Genomic DNA, 19,566 nt, shown 5'->3' with positions numbered 1-19,566 from the left:
AATCTAGGAATAATGCGTTACACTTTGAGTCCTAGCTGCTTTTTGGCAGCAGTCTCCATGGCCTGCTAATTCTAATCAGTTTGTATCAAAGACCTTTTGACATTTGACTGAACTTTGCAGCCCTTATCGCCTAAGCTGGGTTGAGAGCTTTTACTAAATATTCCTATATTTAGGGTTGCCAGATTTAGAAAAGAAAAAAAAAAACCCGAAAAACAAAATTTGGGATATACTTATATTAAAAAATTATCCGTTGGTTATCTGAAATTCAAATTTAATTAGGCATCTTGTGGGGCACCTGGGCAGCTCAATCGGTTAAGCGTCTAAGTCTTGATTTCAGCACAGGCCATGATCTCACAGTTTGTGATATTGAGCCCCATTTTGGGTTTCATGCTGAAGCCTAGCAAGGAGTCTAATTGGGATGCTGTCTTCCCTGCTTTCTGCCCCTCCTCCCACTTGTGCATGAACCCTCTCTTTCGAAATGAATAAATAAACTTAAAAAAACAAAACAAAACTGGACATCTTGTATTTTACCTGGTAATCTTATCTGTACTTCTGTACACAGTACTTCTGTATACTTTTTTTGAAGTTCAGGTTTGTATCTTATTTATTTCAGAATATCTAGCTCCTATAAATATATAGGACATAAAAGGGCTCAAAAAGTGTTGAATGAATTAATGGATATATGATTTCTGTATCCACACACTTTTACAGTTTCTGAGTACACAGTATTATCTAGGGCTACTCTGTTCTTATACCTGTATACTAGTTTTAAGGCTTTTAAAAAAAAAAACCTATACTCTTAATTTTTGTTTTGTTATTTTTTTAGTGGCAGCCTCTCCTATGGTTCCTGCCAAAACCACAGATTCTAAGGTCTCAGACTTAGAAGAAGTGGGGCCTGGGAATTATAAAGTACTCTAGACTATTGCTTTCTTTTTTTTTTTTTATTTATTTTTTATTTCTTTTTTCTTTTTTTTTTTTAAATGTTTTTTTTATTTATTTCTAGGAGAGAGAGAGCGAGACAGCGTGAGCAGGGGAGGGTCAGAGAGAGAGGGAATCACAGACTCTGAAACAGGCTCCAGGCTCTGAGCTGGCAGTCAGCACAGAGCCCGACGCGGGGCTCGAACCCATGAACCGCGAGATCATGACCCAAGCGAAAGTCGGACGCTTAACCGACTAAGCCACCCAGGCGCCCCTAGATTATTGCTTTCTAAACCTTTTTTTTCCATAAGAGTCACCTGAGGCTCTGGGAGAAACTAGTCTTCAGAGTCCCACCCTAGACCACTAAATTCATGATTGCCAGGAGAGGAGCCCAGGAAGCTGCACGTAGGAACAAACATCTCAGGTGACTCTGGGAAGCACTGCTCCGGAAAAGTGATTCCTAGCTCTTGCCTAGCTGGAAATCAGTCACCCATGGAAGCATCCATCTGATCCACACTCTCTGACCACTTCCTTCTACTTCTTTCTCTGCTCTGTGCTTCTCTGTCACTCCCAACGTCAAATAGGAGTGTCAAATGTCCTAATTGCCTTTCTCCCTGACATGTTAAATGGGAAAAGCAGAACTGGAACGTTGTTTTAAATGTGCCACTGAATTCATGAGAAAGAAAGGGCAAGCCCTTTGTTCTAGAAGCAAAGCAGGAACTGAGCCTGGAACTCTTAACAGTTGCTATTGGTGTATGATGGTGTTGGGGGAGAAGACAGTACTCCAGAATCTTGGGGCTTGGGTTTTAATGCTCTTAGACAAAGACCTTGTGCTGCTATAGATGGGAGTTGAGACTGAGACTACCCCCTTTACCACAAGCCAAGACTCTCAAAAAGAAAAAGAAAGTCCATTCCCTATCAAATGCGTCTACCATTGGATAGATGAAAAAAGTCTTTCCTAATAAGTAGTAATCATTGGATTATGGTATTCATTAAATAACGTATATTTTCTTAAAACACACAAGGAACATTTATACAATAAAAATTGGCCAAATACTAGGCAATAAAGCAAGTCCTACCATATACCAAAGAATCAGTGACATACAGACTAAGTTTTCTGAGTAAAATACAACAGTCAACAAAATTGGAAATCTATAACAAAAACAGAAAAAAAGAATCCATTTGGAAATTTTAAGACGTACTTAAGTATAACTCATGGGACAAAGGATAAATTATAAGAAAAACTGTAAAGCATTTAGTCAATTAATAGTAAAACACCAAATATCAAAACTTGTGGGATATAGCTAAAGTAATACTTAGAGATCATTTATGCTCTCAAGTGCGGTCATTAGCAATCAAAAAGAATTTAATACAGAACCTCTGGAGTATATATACTTTCCCCTATTCCTCTCACTAAAGACAGGTGCAAACCCTGGACTTTATATGTAAAACAAACACAAGGGACTCAAAGGGAGAGAGAAGAAGAAAACTTGAGGGGCGCCTGGGTGGCTCAGTCGGTTAAGTATCTGACTCAGCTCAGGTCATGATCTCATGGTTTGTGGGTTCAAGCCCTGCATCAGGCTCTGTGCTGACAGCTCAGAGGCTGGATCCTACTTTGGATTCTGTGTCTCCCTCTCTCTCTGCCCCTCTTCTGCTCATACTCTGTCTCTCTCTTTCTCTGTCTCAAAAATAAACATTTAAAAAAATTTTTAAGTCATGAGAAAAATGGTTTTAGTGAGCAATTGCAAACAATGAAAAAATAGAACTCAGCAGAGAAATAGGTCTTAGAAAGAAATAGAAGTTATAAGCCTGTTTCAGTCTGTGACTCCCTCTCTCTCTGACCCTCCCCTGCTCACGCTGTCTCTCTCTCTCTCTCCTAGAAATAAATAAAACATTAAAAAAAAAAAAATGGGCCGCCTGGGTGGCTTAGTCCGTTAAGCGTCCGACTTTCGCTTAGGTCATGATCTCACTGTTCGTGGGTTCGAGCCCCGCGTCGGGCTCTGTGCTGACTGCCAGCTCAGAGCCTGGAGCCTGTTTCGGTCTTTGACTCCCTCTCTCTCTGACCCTCCCCTGCTCATGCTGTCTCTCTCTCTCTCCTAGAAATAAATAAAACATTTAAAAAAAAATAGAAGTTATAAAGAAGAAATTAATAGAGATTTTAGATCAGAGGGATGCCTGGGTGGCTCATTCGCTTGAGCCTCAAGCTCTTGATTTCAGCTCAGGCCATGATCTCATGATTTGTGAGATCAAGCCCTGTGTCACATTCTGTGCTGACAGCACAAAACCTGCTTGGGATTCTCTCTCCTTCTCTCTCTGGCCCTCCCTGACTCATTCTCTCTCTCTCTCTCTCAAAGTAAATAAATATACTTTAAAAAACAAAGAAATTTTAGATCAGAAAAATACAATAACTTATGAAAAGCTCAGTGGATGGTCTCAACAGCAGAATGGAGGAGACAGAGGAAAGAGTCAGTGAATTGGGACATAGAACGATAGAAATATCCAATCTAATATAGAGGAACTAGTCTAAAAAGATAGGAACAGATGGGCTCCTGGGTGGCTCCGGTTGGTTAAGTGTCTGACTTCAGCCTAGGTCATGATCATGCTGTTCCTGAGTTCAAGCCCCTGTGTCTGTGCTGACAGCTCAGAGACTGGAGTGTTTCAGATTCTGTTTCTCCATCTCTCTCTCTGCCCCCCCCCCCCAACTTGTGCTCTGTCTCTATCTCTCAAAAATAAATAAACATTAAAAACATTTTTTTAAAGATGTGAACAGAGCCTCAGAAGCCTATGGCATTATCACAAAAGATCTAACACTGTCATCAGGGTCTTAGAAGGAGAGGGGAAAGAGGATGGGGCTGAAAAAGCATTCAAAGATGTAAAGCTTGAAAATTCCCCAAATTTTTGAGAGACATAAACCTACACATTCAAGAAGCTGATCAAACTCCCAGTAGGATAAAACCAAAGAAATGCATATTAAGAAACATAATTAATCTCCTGGAAACTAAAGACACAGAACAAAAGCTGAAAACAGGAGGAAGCAATTAGAATGACATCAATTTATCATCAGAAACCATGGAGGCCCCCAAGGAATGGCATAATATTTTTAAAGTGATAAAAGAACTGTCACCCAGGATCCAATACCCAGAGAAAAGATATGAAGGGGAAATCAAGATCTCAGATGAAAGATGGCTGATGGAAGTTCTCTTAAGAGAACTGAAAATGATAAAAGAAAGAACCTAGGAATACCAGGAAGGAAGAAAATATGGTAAAAATTTGGATAAATTAAGCTTTCTTTCTCTTTGAGTTTTCTAAATTGTGTTTGACACTTGAAACAAGGTATAACACTGTCTGATGCAGTTCGAAAAGTATACCGAGAAAATATTTTAGGCGATTAAAAACAAGGAAGGCAAAGGGACAAAAGGGAGATAACATTTCTATATTTCATTCAAACCAATTAAATGACACCAGTAAGTAAGAAGTAATGTATATATAATGTAATTCCTAGAGAAATCACCAAAAAAGTATACAAATAGACACATTTAAATGTATTATACATAAAATGAAATTCTAAAGAATGTTCATGTAATCTACAGAAAAGCAGAAAAAAGAAAACAAATAAAAAAGAGGACAAACAACCCCTAGCATACTTAAGCCTTAATATATTAATAATTACATTAAACCTATCAAGAGATAGATTGCAGAATGGATTTAAATAAACACGACCTAACTATATGCTGTCTACAAGAAACTCAAAATATAACCATATAGTCAGGTAAGATGTAAAAGGATAGAGAAAGATGTATTATATGCACATTCATCAAAAAGTGGAAGTGACTATATTAGCATCATATAAAGTAGACTTAGCAAAGTCGATAACCAGAGACAGATAAGTTCATTATATAATGATAAAAGAGTCAACCCACCAAGGAGACATAGCAATCCTAAATATGTATGCACCAAACAACAGAGCTGCAAAATATGTGAAGCAAAAACTGATAAAACTGAAAAGGGGTGTAGACAAATCCACAATTATAATTGGGGACATAATTTTCTGTCTCACAATTTATAGAATAAATAGATAGAAAATCAACAGACATAGGGCACATGGGTGGCCCAGTTGGTTAAGCATCTGACTTCGGCTCAGGTCATCATCTCACAGTTCGTGGGTTCGAGCCCCACGTTAGGCTCTGTGCTGACAGCTCAGAGCCTGGAGCCTGTTCAGATTCTGTGTTTCTTTCCCTCTTTGCCCCTCCCTGACTTCCACTCTGTCTCTCCCCTTCAAAAATAAATAAATAATAAAAAATCAACATGTATAGGAAAACTGAACAGCACCATTCGCCTACAAGATCTAATCAGTATTTATTGAACACTCAACAATAGCAGAGTATACATTATTTTCAAAAGCCACAGACCACATACCAAAATCATACTCTGGGTCATAAACGTAACCTCAATAAATTTAAATGAATTAAAATAATGTGTTTTCTGAAAATAACAGTATCAAGCTAGAGATCAATGATAGAGAATAGGAAATACTCCAAACACTTGAAAACAAAAAGACACACGGGTTTTCTTTAATATTTTATTTATTTTTGAGAGAGAGAGAGAAAGAGCATGAGCAGGGGTGGGGCAGAGAGAGAGGGAGACACAGAATCTGAAGTAGGCTCCAGATGTCAGCACAAAGCCCAGTGCCAGGCTTGAACCCAAGAACCATGAGATCATGACCTGAGACAAAGTGGAATGCTTAACTGATTGAGCCCCCCAGCCCCCCAAGACACACTTCTAAATAATCCCTGGGTCAAAGAGGAAGTCTCAAGGGACATAAAAAAAATACAGTGTAACAAGTTTGCGGGACATAGCTAAAGCACTACTAAGAAAATTTATAACACTAAATGCATACATTAAAAAAGAGGAAAAGTCTCACATCAATAATCTAAAATGCCACTTTAAGGATTTAGGAAAAGAAGAGCAAAAATAACCCAAATCAAAGAGAAGGAAGAAAATAATAAAGACAAAAACATAAAGAAATGAAATGAAAAACAGAAACAAAAGGGAAAAAAATCAATGAAACAAGTAACATAACTGGTTAATTGAAAATAACAAAACCTACAAACCTCTAGTAAGACTGACCAGAAGAAGGAGGTGGGGTGAAGAGAAGAGGCACTCCATGTTATCAATATTAGAAATGAAATGGGATAACATCACAGTACAGATATTAAAAGAATAACAAAGAGATATTATGAACAACTCTACATACATAAAATTGACAACAAAATGGACCAGTTTTTTGAAAAACACAAACCACAATTCATCCTATAAATAAAGTTGTCCTGTCACTATCAAGGAAACTGAATTCATAATTTGAAATCTCCAGGACCAGGTAGTTTCATTGAAGAATTCTACCAAAAATTAAAATAATAACTAACACTAATTCCACACAATCTTCCAGAAAATAGAAGAGGAGGAAACACTTCAATTCATCTTATGGTGCTAGTGTTACACTGATACCTAAACTAGACAAAGACAGTACAAAAATAGAAAACTTAAGGCCAATATTTGTCATGAATATAGACACAAAAATCCTAACAAAATAATAGCAAATAGAATTGAGTAATATTTTTAAAAAGTTATACACCATGAACACAATGATATACACCCATATACACAATGAAATGGGATTGATTCCAGTATTTGAAAATTAATCAGTGTATTTTATGTTCATAGTCAAAAGAAGAAAAAGCATGACAAAACAACAAAAGTATTTGACAAAATTTAATACCAATTCATGATAGAAACTCTCAGAAAAATACAAGTAAAGTGAACTTTATCAACCTGATAAAGGCTAACATTATACTTAATGGTGAAAGGTGGACTGTCGTACCCCTAATGTCCTGTTTCCTAGGACACTTAAAAACAACTGTAAATAAAGGGAAAAGTTGAATGTTACCATGCATGTCCAGGGAAAGGCTCAGAAAAGACCTGAAAAGATCTTATTTTCATACCTCGGGCTGACCCTCAGCACAGAGACAGCCTACAACAATGACAAAAATAAAAAACAATAACTAAAAACAGTATACCCTGGGAAGGGGGGAGAATCTAATTTCCAGAGTTATCCCATTATTAGATTCAAATGTCAATGTTCAGTAACAACAACAGCAAAATAAGGTATATAAAGAAACATGAAAGTATAGCCCATTTAAATGAGAGAAAAAAAACCTCACAAGAAACTACAGAGCTGGTGAGGATGTGTAGAAGAAACTCTCATGCACTGTTAGTGGGAATGCAAATTGGTGCAGCCCCTGTGGAAAACAGTATGGAGATTCCTCAAAAAATTAAAAATAGGGACACCCAGGAGGCTCAGTTGGTTATGCGTCTGACTTTGGCTCAGGTCATGATCTCGCGGTTTGTGGGTTCGAGCCCCGTGTTGGCCTCTGTGTTGACAGCTAGCTCAGAGCCTGGAGCCTGTCTTCGGATTCTGTACCTCCCTCTCCTTCTGACCCTCCCCTGCTCATGCTGTCTCTCTCTCTCTCAAAAATAAATAAAAAGATTTAAAAAGTTAAAAATAGAATTACTATATGACCCAGTAATACCACTATGGGGCACCAAAGAATATGAAAACACTAATTCAAAAAGATATATGCACCCCTATGTTCATTGCAGAATTATTTATAATAGCCAATATATGGAAGCAACTCAAGTGTCCATCAGTAGATGAAAGGTTGAAGAAGGTGTGGTATATATATATATATATACAATAGAATATTACTCAGCCATAAAAAAGAATGAAATTTTGCCATTTGCAACAATATAGATGGATCTAGAGGATATAATGCTAAGTGAAATAAGCCAGTCAGAGAAAGACAAATACTATATTTCCTCACTCATGTGGAATTTAAGAAAGAAAAAAAACAGACAAACCAAAAAACAAACTCTTAACCCAGAACAAACTAGTGGTTACCAGAGGGAGGTAGGTGGAGTGATGGGTAAAATAGGTAAAGGAGATCAAGAGTACACTTATCATGATGAGCACTGAGTAATGTATAGAATTCTTGTACCACTATATTGGTGTTTTGTTTTGTTAAATAGTTGTTTATTTGGGGGTTGGGGGAGTCAGACAGAGCAAAAGGGAGAGAGAGAATCCCAAGCAGGCTCCACATTCACAGCAGGGCTCAATCTCATGACCCTGAGATCATGACCTGAGCTGAAATCAGGAGTCAGATGCATAATTGACTGAGCCACCTAGTGCCCCTGTACCACTATATTGTACATCTGACACTAATATAACATTGTAAATTAATTATACTGGAATTAAAAATAAGTAAATAAAAATTTAAAAATAACAAAGAACATCTCAAATCAACAGTCTAACTAAACAACTTAAGGAACTAGAAAAAGAAGAACAAAACTCCAAAACTCACAGAAGAAAGGAAATAATAAAAACAAGCGCAGAGGTAAGCAAAATAAAGAATAAAAAAACAATGAAAATCAATGAAACCAAAAGTCATTTTTTTAAAAAAAATCAACAAAATTCACAAACCTTTAGCTAGATGGACTAAGAAAAAGAGAGAAGATTCATATAACAAAAGTTAGAAATTAAAATGGGGCTATTACCAATTACACAGAAATTAAAAGTATAAGAGGGTACTATGAAAAATTGTTCACCAACAAATTAGACAAACTAGAAGAAATGGACAGATTTCCAGGGATGTAAAACTACCACACTAAATCACAAAGAAAGAAAATCTCAATAGAACTATAACTAATGAGATTAAATCAATGATTAAAAAAATCTCTCAACAAAGAAAAGTTCTGGGCCTAAAGGCTTCACTGGTGAATTCTACCAAATACTTGAAGAACTAATACCAATACTACTGAAATTTAAAAAAAAAAAAAAACTTGAAGAGGAGGGAATATGCCAAGTGTTATTTTTTCTTGGAATACAAGGATGGCTCAACATATAGCTCTGTCAATGTAATAAATCAACAGAATGAAGAAAAACCCACATGATCATCTCACTTGATACAGAAAAAGCACTTGACAAAATTCAGGATCTTTCATGAAATAAACATTTAGCAAAGTAAGAATAAAGAGAAACCAACTCAAATGATAAAAGATATATATAAAAATTTCTCAGTGAACATTATATTCCAGTGGTGAAAGACTGAAAGCATTTCCTCCAAGATCAGGTACAAAAAAAAGATTCCTGCTGAGAACAAACTGAGGGCTGAGGGGGCGTGGGGGAGAGAGGAATGAGGGTGATGGGCATGGAGGAGGGCACTTGTTGGGAAGAGCACTGGGTGTTGTATGGAAACCAATAAACTATTTAAAAAAAAGATTCCTACTTTCACTACTTCTTTTCAAAATAATGCTGAAAGTTCTAGCCAGTAAAAAAAAAGTAAAAAAAATTTTTTAAATTAAAAAATAACAAAATAATAAAAAATAAAAAAGATTAAAAATTTAAAACTTAAAAAAAAAAGTTCTAGCCATAGCAATTAGGCAAGAAAAGGAAATAAAAGGTATCCTAATTGGAATGGAAGAAGTAAAATGATCTCTGTTGAAGATTATATGATCATATATGTAGAAAACAAAGATTACATACACATACACACACAAATAGACACACAACTGTTAGAATAAATGATTTTGGTAAAGCAGCAGGATACAAATTCAGCATACAAATATCAGTTGAATTTCTATATACTAACAATGAGCAACATGAAAAGTGAGTTATAAATCAATTCCATCAAAAAGAATAAAACATCTAAGAATTAACTTAACCAAGAAGAGGAAAAACTTGTATAATGAAAACTATAAAACATTGCTGAAAGAAATCAAAGATGTTACAAATAAATTGAAATACATCTCATATTCATAGATTGAAAAGGTTAATATTGTTAAAATGTCAATACTACCCAAAGTGATCTACAGATTCAAGTCAATTGCTATCAAAATACCAATATGGGGTTTTTTGCAGAAATAGAAATTCATCCTAGAATTCATGTGCAATTCAAGAGACCCCAAATAACCAAACAATCCTGATAAAGAGCAAAACTGGAAGCCTCATACTTACTGTTTTCAAAACTTACTACAAAACTAGAGTGATCAAAAAATTATGATATTGGCAGAAATAGAGACATATAGAACAATGGAATAAAATAGAGAGCCCAGAAATAAACCCTCACACATATGGTCAAATGATTTTTGACAAGGATGCCAAGACCATTTAATAAGGAAAAGGCAGTCTTATCAACAGGTGCTAGGAAAACTAGACATCCACATACAGAAGAATGAAGTTGGACCTAACCCCATATGTAAAAAGTAATTCAGGATGGATAAAGAACCTAAATGTAAGACCTGAAACAATAAAATGCTTAGAAGAATAGAAAGAACAAAACTTCATGACGTTAGATTTGGTAATGATTTCTTAGATAGGATATTAAAGGCGTAGGTAACGAACAAAAAGAAGGAAGGAAGGAAGGAACGAAGGAAGGAACGAAGGAAGGAACGAAGGAAGGAACAAAGGAAGGGAAAGAAAAAGAAATTGGACTTTATGAAAATTTAAATATCTTGAGCCTTAAAAGACCCTTTCTACAGAGTAAAAAGGCAGCCCACAGAATGGGAAAAAATATTTGCAAATCATGTATCTGATAAGAAATTAATATTCAGAATATAACAACAAAAACTAACCTGATTCAAAAATGGACAAAGGACTTGAATAGACATTTCTCCAAAGATCTACAAGCGGATAATGACCACATGAAAAAATGTGCGACATCACTAATCATTATAGAAATGCAAACCAAAGCCACAATGAGATATCACCTCTTATATACTGGTTTCTATATTTAAAAAACAACAGAAAACAAGCGTTGACAAGGATATGGACAAATTGGAATCTTTATTTGGTCAGAATGTAAAATAGAACAGTCACCATGAAAACTGGTAGTTCCTCAAAAAGTTAAAAAAAATTATCATATGATCCAGCAATTTTACCTCTGGGAATATAGCCAAAAGAATTGAAAGCAATGTCTCAAAAAATATTTGTACTCTGATGTTCATAGCAGCGTTATTCATAAAAAGTAAAATGTGGAAGGAATGTACATATCTATTGACCGAATGGATAAGCAAATGCAGTTGCAATATTATTGTAATATACAATTGTATATATTATTGTATATGCAACATATAATATTGCATATTATATTATTCAGCCTTAAAGAGGAAAGAAAGTCTGACATATGCTACCACATGGATGAAATTTGAGGACGTTTTGCTAATTGAAAGAAGCCAGTCACAAAAAGACCAATGCTGTATGAGGTACCTAGAGTAATCAAATACATAGGAATGGATCCTCTGTCCAAGAGGAAAGGAAGAATGGGAATAAGTGTTTAATAGATACAGAGTTCCAACTTTAGAAGATGAAAAGAGTTATGGAAATGGATAGTGGTGATGGTTGCCTAAAAGTGTAAATGTGTTTGGGGCACCTGGGGGGCTCAGTCAGTTGAGCATCCAGCTCTTGATTCCAGCTCAGGTTGTGATCTTGTAGTTTGTGGGATCAATCCCCATGTCAGAGTCTGTGCTGACTGTTTCTGTCTCTGTCTCTCTCTCCCACTTCTCTGCACATGTGTGCACACACTCCCAAGATAAATAAACATTGAAAAAAATGTAATGGGGCATCTGGGTGGCTCAGTCAGTTGAGGGCTCAACTTGGGCTCAGGTCATGATCACACAGCTTGTGAGTTCAAGCCCCACATTGGGCTGTCTGTTGTGAGAGTGGAGACCGCTTGGAATCTTCTGTCCCCCAAACTCTCTGCCCCTACCTCATTCATGCTCTTTCTCTCAAAAGTAAATAAACATTAAAAACACATTACCGTTATAAATAATAATAAAGTGTGAATGTGTATAATGCCATTGACTGTACACATATGGGTAAGATGGTAAATTTTATGTAATGTGTATGTTACCACAATAAAAAACAGACATTAAGAAAAGAATATTTTGCCATTACTTTTGAAAACAAAGATCACAGAGTTTGATAACATACTACCTAGGCATGTATGTTATCAAATTGTATTATCTTTGCTAAAAATGGCCAAAAATACTGAAGATGAACCTAAATCTACAGGAAACAAGAACTGAGAAACAAACACCATGGAAAGGGGGAGGAGACAAATCCAGAAAATGAAACATTCTATAAAACAATTGGCCTGATGTCTTCAACAAATCAGTGTCAGAAAAAAAAAGTATGTGGGAGGAAAACTGTTCTAAATGAAAAGAAATATAAGAAACATAAGAACCAAATGCAACATGTGGTCTTTGATTGGATCCTAGTTTGAATAAACTAGCTACAAAACAAATTTTGGAATAATTGAGAAATATTAAATGTAGACTGGGCATTAGATGAATTAAGGAATTACATTTAATTTATTATACACTTGCTAGATTGATAAAGTTACTGTGATTATGTAGGAAAATGCCATGTTTCGAATTTGTATACTTTAGTACTTAGGGGTAAAATATCATGATGTCTGTAATTTACTTGAAAATATTTCAGCAAACAAGAATAGATGAAACAAATATGACAACATTTAGCTATTGTTAAATCTAGATGATGATTATATAGTATTCATTCAGTATACTAATCTCTCTACCTTTTTATGTATTTCAAATTTTTCATAACAAATATTAAGCACATACACAGAGTAATACAGCGGTGAAAAACCTGGTCCACACCTTGTGTGCTCTGTAAATTACTCTAAGGTCTGCTAAAACCATATGCTAGGCAAAATGGGAAGATCTAGAACAGTATTGTTTAAACTGCAGATTGCAACTTTCTAGTCATTACTAAAATCAATTGAAGGGGATTGTGTCCAGTATTTTTTTAAGCTTATTTATTTTGAGAGAGAGAGAGAGAGAGAGTGCGTGCGCACGCACGTGAGTGGGGGAGGGGCAGAGAGACAGGAGAGAGAAAGACAATCCCAAGCAGGCTCCACACCTTCAGCATGGAGCCCAATGTAGGGCTCGAACACACGAACTGTGAGGTCATGACCTGAGCTGGAACCAAGAGTCAGACCCTTAACCACCCAGGCACTCCATGACCAATAATTTCTTGCACATGAAATAGAATAGAAAATATCTAAGGGTTTTCAGCTAGTAAGGATGAATATTACATGGAACTTTGTTTTAATCATATGTATCAGTTACTTTCATATGTATGTGTGTATATGATTATGATGTAAAGTGCATTTTTTACTATAACTTATATGCAAAAGTTTAATAGGTTGCTTGAGTGGCTCAGTATTTTCCACCGGAAGTCACCAACGATGGTGTCTTCTCGAGTTTCAAGTTAATTTCTCTTAAATTTCTTTGACAATGCTTTGTTAGCTGCACTGTGCTTATCCGATAGATGACCCAGACATGTTCTCATTTTCTTTGTTTTGATTTTTCTAGTAACTATGACTGAAGTTTTACCAAAGGAGAAGAAACAGAAAGATGAGAAGACCTTAGTTCTTGGTCAAGCTGTGGTGGACCTTCTTCCTTTACTGGAAGGTCAGATGTGTGATTTGCTCAGTAGCAGATATAGCAAAGTTTATAAAATTTAGCTCCAGTGAAGTCCCTCAGTGAATTTGAGGGACTTGATAAAAAGATGAGCACATTAATATCTGCCTAACTTTTCCTTCTATGACTTGACTTTGCCTTCTTTTTGCAGGAGAGAGTTCATTTGAAACAATAATCCCCTTGCACCCTATGCCAGGCTCGCCTTTAGAATCTCTACGGTCAGGTGCTAAGGTAATCAGTTTTAAATCTCAACTTTCAGCTAGCTGTTCAGTCTACCAAGTCTATTTGCTATAAAGGTTCAATTTATTTGAGTCCAGTTCATCAGGTGTCTTCACAGGCACACATAGTGCTAAATTCTGGGAAACAAAAGATGAATAAGGCAGAGCCCTACTTTAGGAGTCCATAATCTACACATCATGGATTATAATCAGTGTGATTAAATGGTGGAATGAGGCATGTGGGCACAGAATAGTTATTGGTTACTTTGCCCAGGGGTATATGTAGGGAAGGCTTAACCATGGAAATGCCTCTTAAGCTATGTCCTGATGGATTAAATTAAATAATATATGAATGCACCTAAAACATTTTCTGGCATAGTGAGCCTCAACTGGTAGGCTGTGCCACTGGTGTCTTCTGGGCTTTGTTTTCCATTCTTCCTGGGAATTAGTAGCTTCTTGGGGCATTACTTTTGCCACTGTGGTGCAAATGCACTCACTTTCCACAGATACCACAGCTGCCTTCTGCTTTGCACAAGTAAAAGAGAGAGGAGGGCCCAAATGACCGTACTATTTCAATGCAGTTCCCTAATTAACCATCGCTGTAGGTCCTTCTTGCTTCTTGTTGATTCCAACCTTGGAGCTGCCACAATCCACTCCTGCATCTCCTGTGGTCCTTTCCCTCTCTTATTTTAGGCTGTGGTTGGTTTTCTCCTCAGTTTTTGTTTGTTTGTTTTTGTTTAAGATCTGATTTAATTTGCTTCCTGTCTTTCTAGGATTACTAACCCTATGTAGTCTAGTGATGGCATTTATTATTTTCCAAGGATATTATAGCACTATCCTTTTATTGGCTATAAAGATATAATTGAGTATTTTTCTGTCATTCCATGTGATTTGTGCTAGAAAGAGGTATATATTGAGCTCAGTCAGCCTTTCTTGGTTCAATATCCCTGCCTGTGTACTGTTGATTTTCCTTACATATCTTTAGAAGAAAAGTTAGTCAAATGGATTATTAGTCCTGAAGATATTTTCTCATAGTATTCCTGTGCTCACTTATTTTACACACTCAGTGAAAAAAATATATGACACTTAATTTCCATTTGCTTGAGAATTCTCAATTTATTTATTACGTTTTATTTAGTTAAGTAATCTCTATGCCCAACATGGGGCTCAACTCATGGCCCTGAGATCGAGAGTTGCACACTCTTGTGACTGAGCCAGCCAGGCACCCCTAGAATTCTCACTAATTTTATATTTAAGCATTACACTGGTAATTCTCAAGACTCAAAGAGTAAATGATATAAACCTGTTCTTGGACAAGAAGTTCCAATTCATCTTCAAGTATTCCCTGTCTTGATTCAGTGATACAATTTAGAAACCTTAGAGACATTTTACTTATTCTTCCAGAGACGTATTGATTGATTGGATATATCATATTCTTAAATGCCTCTTTGTTAAAATCTTCTTCCCTTTGCCTAGGTGGCTCAGTTGGTTAAGCCTCCAACTCTTGATTTAGGTTTAGGTCATGCTCTTGCCATTTGTGAGATGGAGCCCCTTGTTGGGCTCAGCACTGACAGTGTGGAGCCTGCTTGGGATTCTCTCTTCCTCTCTCTTTCCCTCTCCCTCCCTCCTCTCTCTGTCTCATGCACATGTGCATGTGCTCGCTTGCTCTCAAAAAGTAAATAAACTTAAAAAAAAGTTTTCTTCTCTTTGATGCTCTCATTTCTGGTTCACTGACTGTACCTTCTCAGATTCCTGCCCCAGATCTTTTCCCTCTGCCTATGCCTTAAGTAGGAAGGTTCTGTCCTTGGCCACCTTTTCATCTTAGTCTATGATCATATTCCTGGGTTGCAGGGAGGAGGTTATTCATGATTTTAATAGTTACCAGTATGAGTGCTCCTTTGGACACAAAATACAACCAATCCAAAAATCTGCCTTTTAGCAAATCGAGCCTCTTTATCTTCTGAATGCCTCTGGACTGTCCTTAGCTTTATTCCCACTCTTTATTGCCTTATTATCTCTCATTGGAACATTACAAGCAGCCTTGTAACTACCCTTGCCTCCCCCAGTTTTGCCTTCCCACTGCTTGCAGGGTGGCTTACAAGGGAATATGGTCACATCTCATCCACTGCTCAGTACTGTGTAGTTCATGGATCCCCCCACTGCTTACATGTTAAGGTCTAGATTCCCTAGCAGTCATGCAACAGCTTTTATAATAGGAGTCTGACACTTGTTCAGTCTCATCTCTCAGACTCCCCTCCTTATGCTTTATATTATAAAATCCTGAGCTACTTACATCTGAACTAACTATATCATGCTGTTTCAATCCTCTTTTACAAAAATTCTTCTTTTTGTTCAGAATTATTTTCTCTTCTTTTTGTGCTTATCTAAATTGCAAACTATTATTCATTTTGTAAGTCAATTTAGACATCACCATTTCTCACTCCTCCCCACCACAATAATTAATTATTCACTTCCTCCTTGGTGCTCCTTAATTAGGGACTAGGGCATTTTATACAGGTCTCTTTTATAGCATTTATCTTAAATCGTGGAATTATAGTATGAATCCCATAATAAAAGGGGCCACATCTTGGGACATCTGGGTTGCTCAGTCGGTTAAGCATCTGACTTCGGCTCAGGTCATGATCTAGCTGTTCATGGGTTCCAGCCCCGCGTCGGGCTCTGTGCTGACAGCTGTGTCTCCCTCTCTCTCTGCCCCTCCCACACTCATGCTCTGTCTCTCTCTGTCTCAAAAATAAATTATAAAAAAATTAATTTAGGGGCGCCTGGGTGGCTTAGTCGGTTAAGCGTCCGACTTTCGCTTAGGTCATGATCTCGCCGTCGGGCTCTGTGCTGACAGCTGTGTCTCCCTCTCTCTCTGCCCCTCCCACACTCATGCTCTGTCTCTCTCTGTCTCAAAAATAAATTATAAAAAAATTAATTTAGGGGCGCCTGGGTGGCTTAGTCGGTTAAGCGTCCGACTTTCGCTTAGGTCATGATCTCGCGGTTCGTGGGTTCGAGCCCCACATCGGGCTCTGTGCTGACTGCCAGCTCGGAGCCTGGAGCCTGTTTCAGTCTGTGACTCCCTCTCTCTCTGACCCTCCCCTGCTCACGCTGTCTCTCTCTCTTTCCTAGAAATAAATAAAACATTAAAAAAAAATTAATTTAAAAAAGGGGCCACATTTTTATCTTTATATTACTTTTTTTTTAAGTTTACTTATTTTGAGAGAGAGAGCACGTGCATGTGTGGGGAGGGGCAGAGAGAGAGGGAAAGAGAGAATCCCAAGCAGGCTCCATGCTGTCAGTGTAGAGCCCTATCAGGGGTTTGATCCTGCCAACTATGAGATCATGACCTGAGCTGAAATCCAGACTTAGATGCTGAATGACTGAACCGCACAGGTGTCCCTAGATTTATATTCTTAGTGCTGTGGTAAACTGCCTGGCATGTAATTAGCAACCAATACACATTTTGTTTTATTTTGTTTTGTTTGATTTTGTTTTATTTATTTTGTATGGAAGGCTTCATGAATTTGCATGTCATCCTTGTGGAGAGGACATGCTAATCTCTGTATCATTCCAGCCAATACACATTTTAAAGCTACTTTTTATTGTATCCTGTGTGAAAATATCAGATATATACGTATATATCTATATCTGTATCTGTATCTATCTATATATGGGTATATATATATATTTGAAAAAAATGTTTTCTTATTAAAAAGCACATTGCCAAATCAGAATTTATATTGGAGATATAACTTGGAAATTTCTCATTAGCAGAATACATAATTCTTCGACACTATTAATTATTCTTATTAATGTTGATTCCTAAGACATAAAATAAAAATTAACAAATTATTTTTCTCCTCTCTAAAAAAGTGACAGTCCTACTTGGATACATCACTAACATCAAATCCTTGGCAGCTCTTCTGAAAAATTCATTTTTGAGCTTGTTCATGTGGCCAAGAAATATTTTCTCATCTGTGAAAAATAGAAATATAGTAAAGAATGTGATTTTCCTCTTTTCCTTTGGCGCGCCACTGAAGATCTTGGTGTTGCCATAGGCCGCCGCCCCACCCGGTGTTACTGGTATTGTAAGAACAAGCCATATCCAAAGTCTCGCTTCTGCAGAGGTGTCCCCTATACCAAAATCCGCATTTTTGACCTGGGGTGTAAGAAGGCAAAAGTGGATGAGTGCCCACTATGTGGCCACATGGTGTCAGATAAGTACGAGCAGCTCTCCTCTGAAGCCCTGGAGGCCGCCCGTATTTGTGCCAACAAGTACATAGTGACAAGCTGTGGCTAAGATGGTTCTCATATCTGGGTACTACTCCACCCCTTCCATGTCATCCCAACCAACAAGATGTTGTCCTGTGCTGGAGCTGACAGACTCCAGGCAGGTATGTGGGGTGCCTTTGGAAAGCCCCAGGGCACAGTGGCCAGAGTTCACATTGGCCAAGTCATCATGTCCATCTGTACCAAGTTGCAGAACAAGGAGCATGTGATTGAGGCCCTGCGTAGCACCAAGTTCAAGTTTCCTGGCTGCCGGAAGATCCACATTTCCAAGAAATGGGACTTTACTAAATCTAATGTGGACCAGTTTGAAGACGTGGCGGCTGAAAAGCAACTCATCCCAGATTGCTGTGGGGTCAAATACATCCCTAATCATGGCCTCTTGGACAATTGGTAGGCTCTGCACTCATGAGAGCCTCAGCAGTGCCCTTCCCATTCATGCCAACCAATAAGTCCTATCCTGTCTAAAAAAAAAAAGAATGTGATTTTCAAATACTTGGTAAAAAAAAACTAAATTTTTAAAAAGTACTACATTTAATTTACAAAAATAGTCATAGACTATAAACTAGCAAAAACAGGTAGCTGAATCCCACTCATATGAAACTACTATTAACATTTCAGTATAGAACCTTCTGATTCTTGTATATGTATTTGTATACGTGTGACTTGAGTATGGTAGAGGGGAAAGGCCTCTAGTTTAGGAATAAGATTCTCATCTTGGCTATAGTCGTAACTCATGGGACCTAGAGAAAGTTATTTGAAGCTCCTATATGGAAATAATTAAACTTGACCTTCTTATCTTGAACAGTGATATGAGGTTCAAATGAGATAATGAGAAAAAGGGGAGTGGGGAGGCCTCTGGCATTTGCAAAATGCTGCATAATTTTATTCTTTTCTAGCAGTGCAGTCTTGAAGTTAAAGTATTTGTGGCAGAGCCCTTATTAACCACAGCCCAGACTTCAGGAGGCAATCTACTGAAGGTCACGTTGGAAGCTGCCTATTCTGTGCCTGAATCTTTCATACCAGTAGGGCCTCAACAGAACTACATGGTTGGTCTGCAAGTTCCATCATTTGGAGAGGTAAAGCCCTATAGCCAGATATGTATATAGATTTAAACACTCATATAGTCATCTCTTCCTCACCTGCTATCATTCAAACCAAGCTCTATTAATTGCAGAAATTTATTTTAGGCTTAAAAAAATAAGGCTTCCTAATATTTTATATATAGATATCTATAGTTCACATGTTATATATAATATACATTATATATAATTCATATCAATAAATACATATTTATGGTGGAAAACATGAAACATTTAAAAATTGATAATTTTTAATGCATTTTTGCATATTAGTTTTATGTATATATTTTGTAGATTTTATACAATGTACTTAATTATATAAAACTCTCTCCTAATTTCAGGTTGTTTTCTTAGTCCAAATTTCTAGCGAATAATTGGATTTTTTGAGGTTTTTGATATTTCCAAGTTGCTTGCCATCTTCTTTGGGGAAATGTTTATTCAAGTGTTTTGCCCATTTTTGAATCCAGTTGTTTTTTGTTGTTGAGTTTTAAAACTACTTATAT

At 37.0% G+C, this 19,566-nt stretch overlaps 1 protein-coding gene, 1 non-coding gene and 1 pseudogene across 8 annotated transcripts in view; 2 read left to right on the top strand and 1 right to left on the bottom strand.

Moving 5' to 3' along the window:
• Positions 1-19,566, top strand: part of CFAP70 (cilia and flagella associated protein 70) — a 100,162-nt gene that overhangs the window by 2,993 nt on the left and 77,603 nt on the right. For 6 of the 7 annotated variants that reach the window (XR_005528897.1, XM_039235179.1, XM_039235180.1 and 3 more), the window contains 3 exons: positions 13,366-13,464; positions 13,625-13,704; positions 18,881-19,060. Coding sequence is in view for 6 of the 7 variants with exons in the window: in XM_039235179.1 (XP_039091110.1) it covers positions 13,366-13,464; positions 13,625-13,704; positions 18,881-19,060 (359 nt within the window). In the remaining variant the exon portion in view is untranslated. The remainder of the gene's footprint in view (positions 1-13,365; positions 13,465-13,624; positions 13,705-18,880; positions 19,061-19,566) is intronic. The other variant, XM_039235177.1, reaches the window with a different exon arrangement.
• On the top strand, positions 14,179-18,393 carry LOC120233729 (annotated as a pseudogene).
• LOC120233768 lies at positions 17,195-17,296 on the bottom strand. Its single transcript, XR_005528907.1, has one exon. It is a non-coding gene; the product is annotated as a U6 spliceosomal RNA (small nuclear RNA).

This window comes from Hyaena hyaena, unplaced genomic scaffold, assembly GCF_003009895.1.
Source record: "Hyaena hyaena isolate Hyena2069 unplaced genomic scaffold, ASM300989v1 scaffold_97, whole genome shotgun sequence".
NCBI lineage: Eukaryota > Metazoa > Chordata > Mammalia > Carnivora > Hyaenidae > Hyaena > Hyaena hyaena.
Note: the sequence above shows the minus strand (reverse complement) of the source record. Positions and strands in the feature narration are given on the sequence as shown.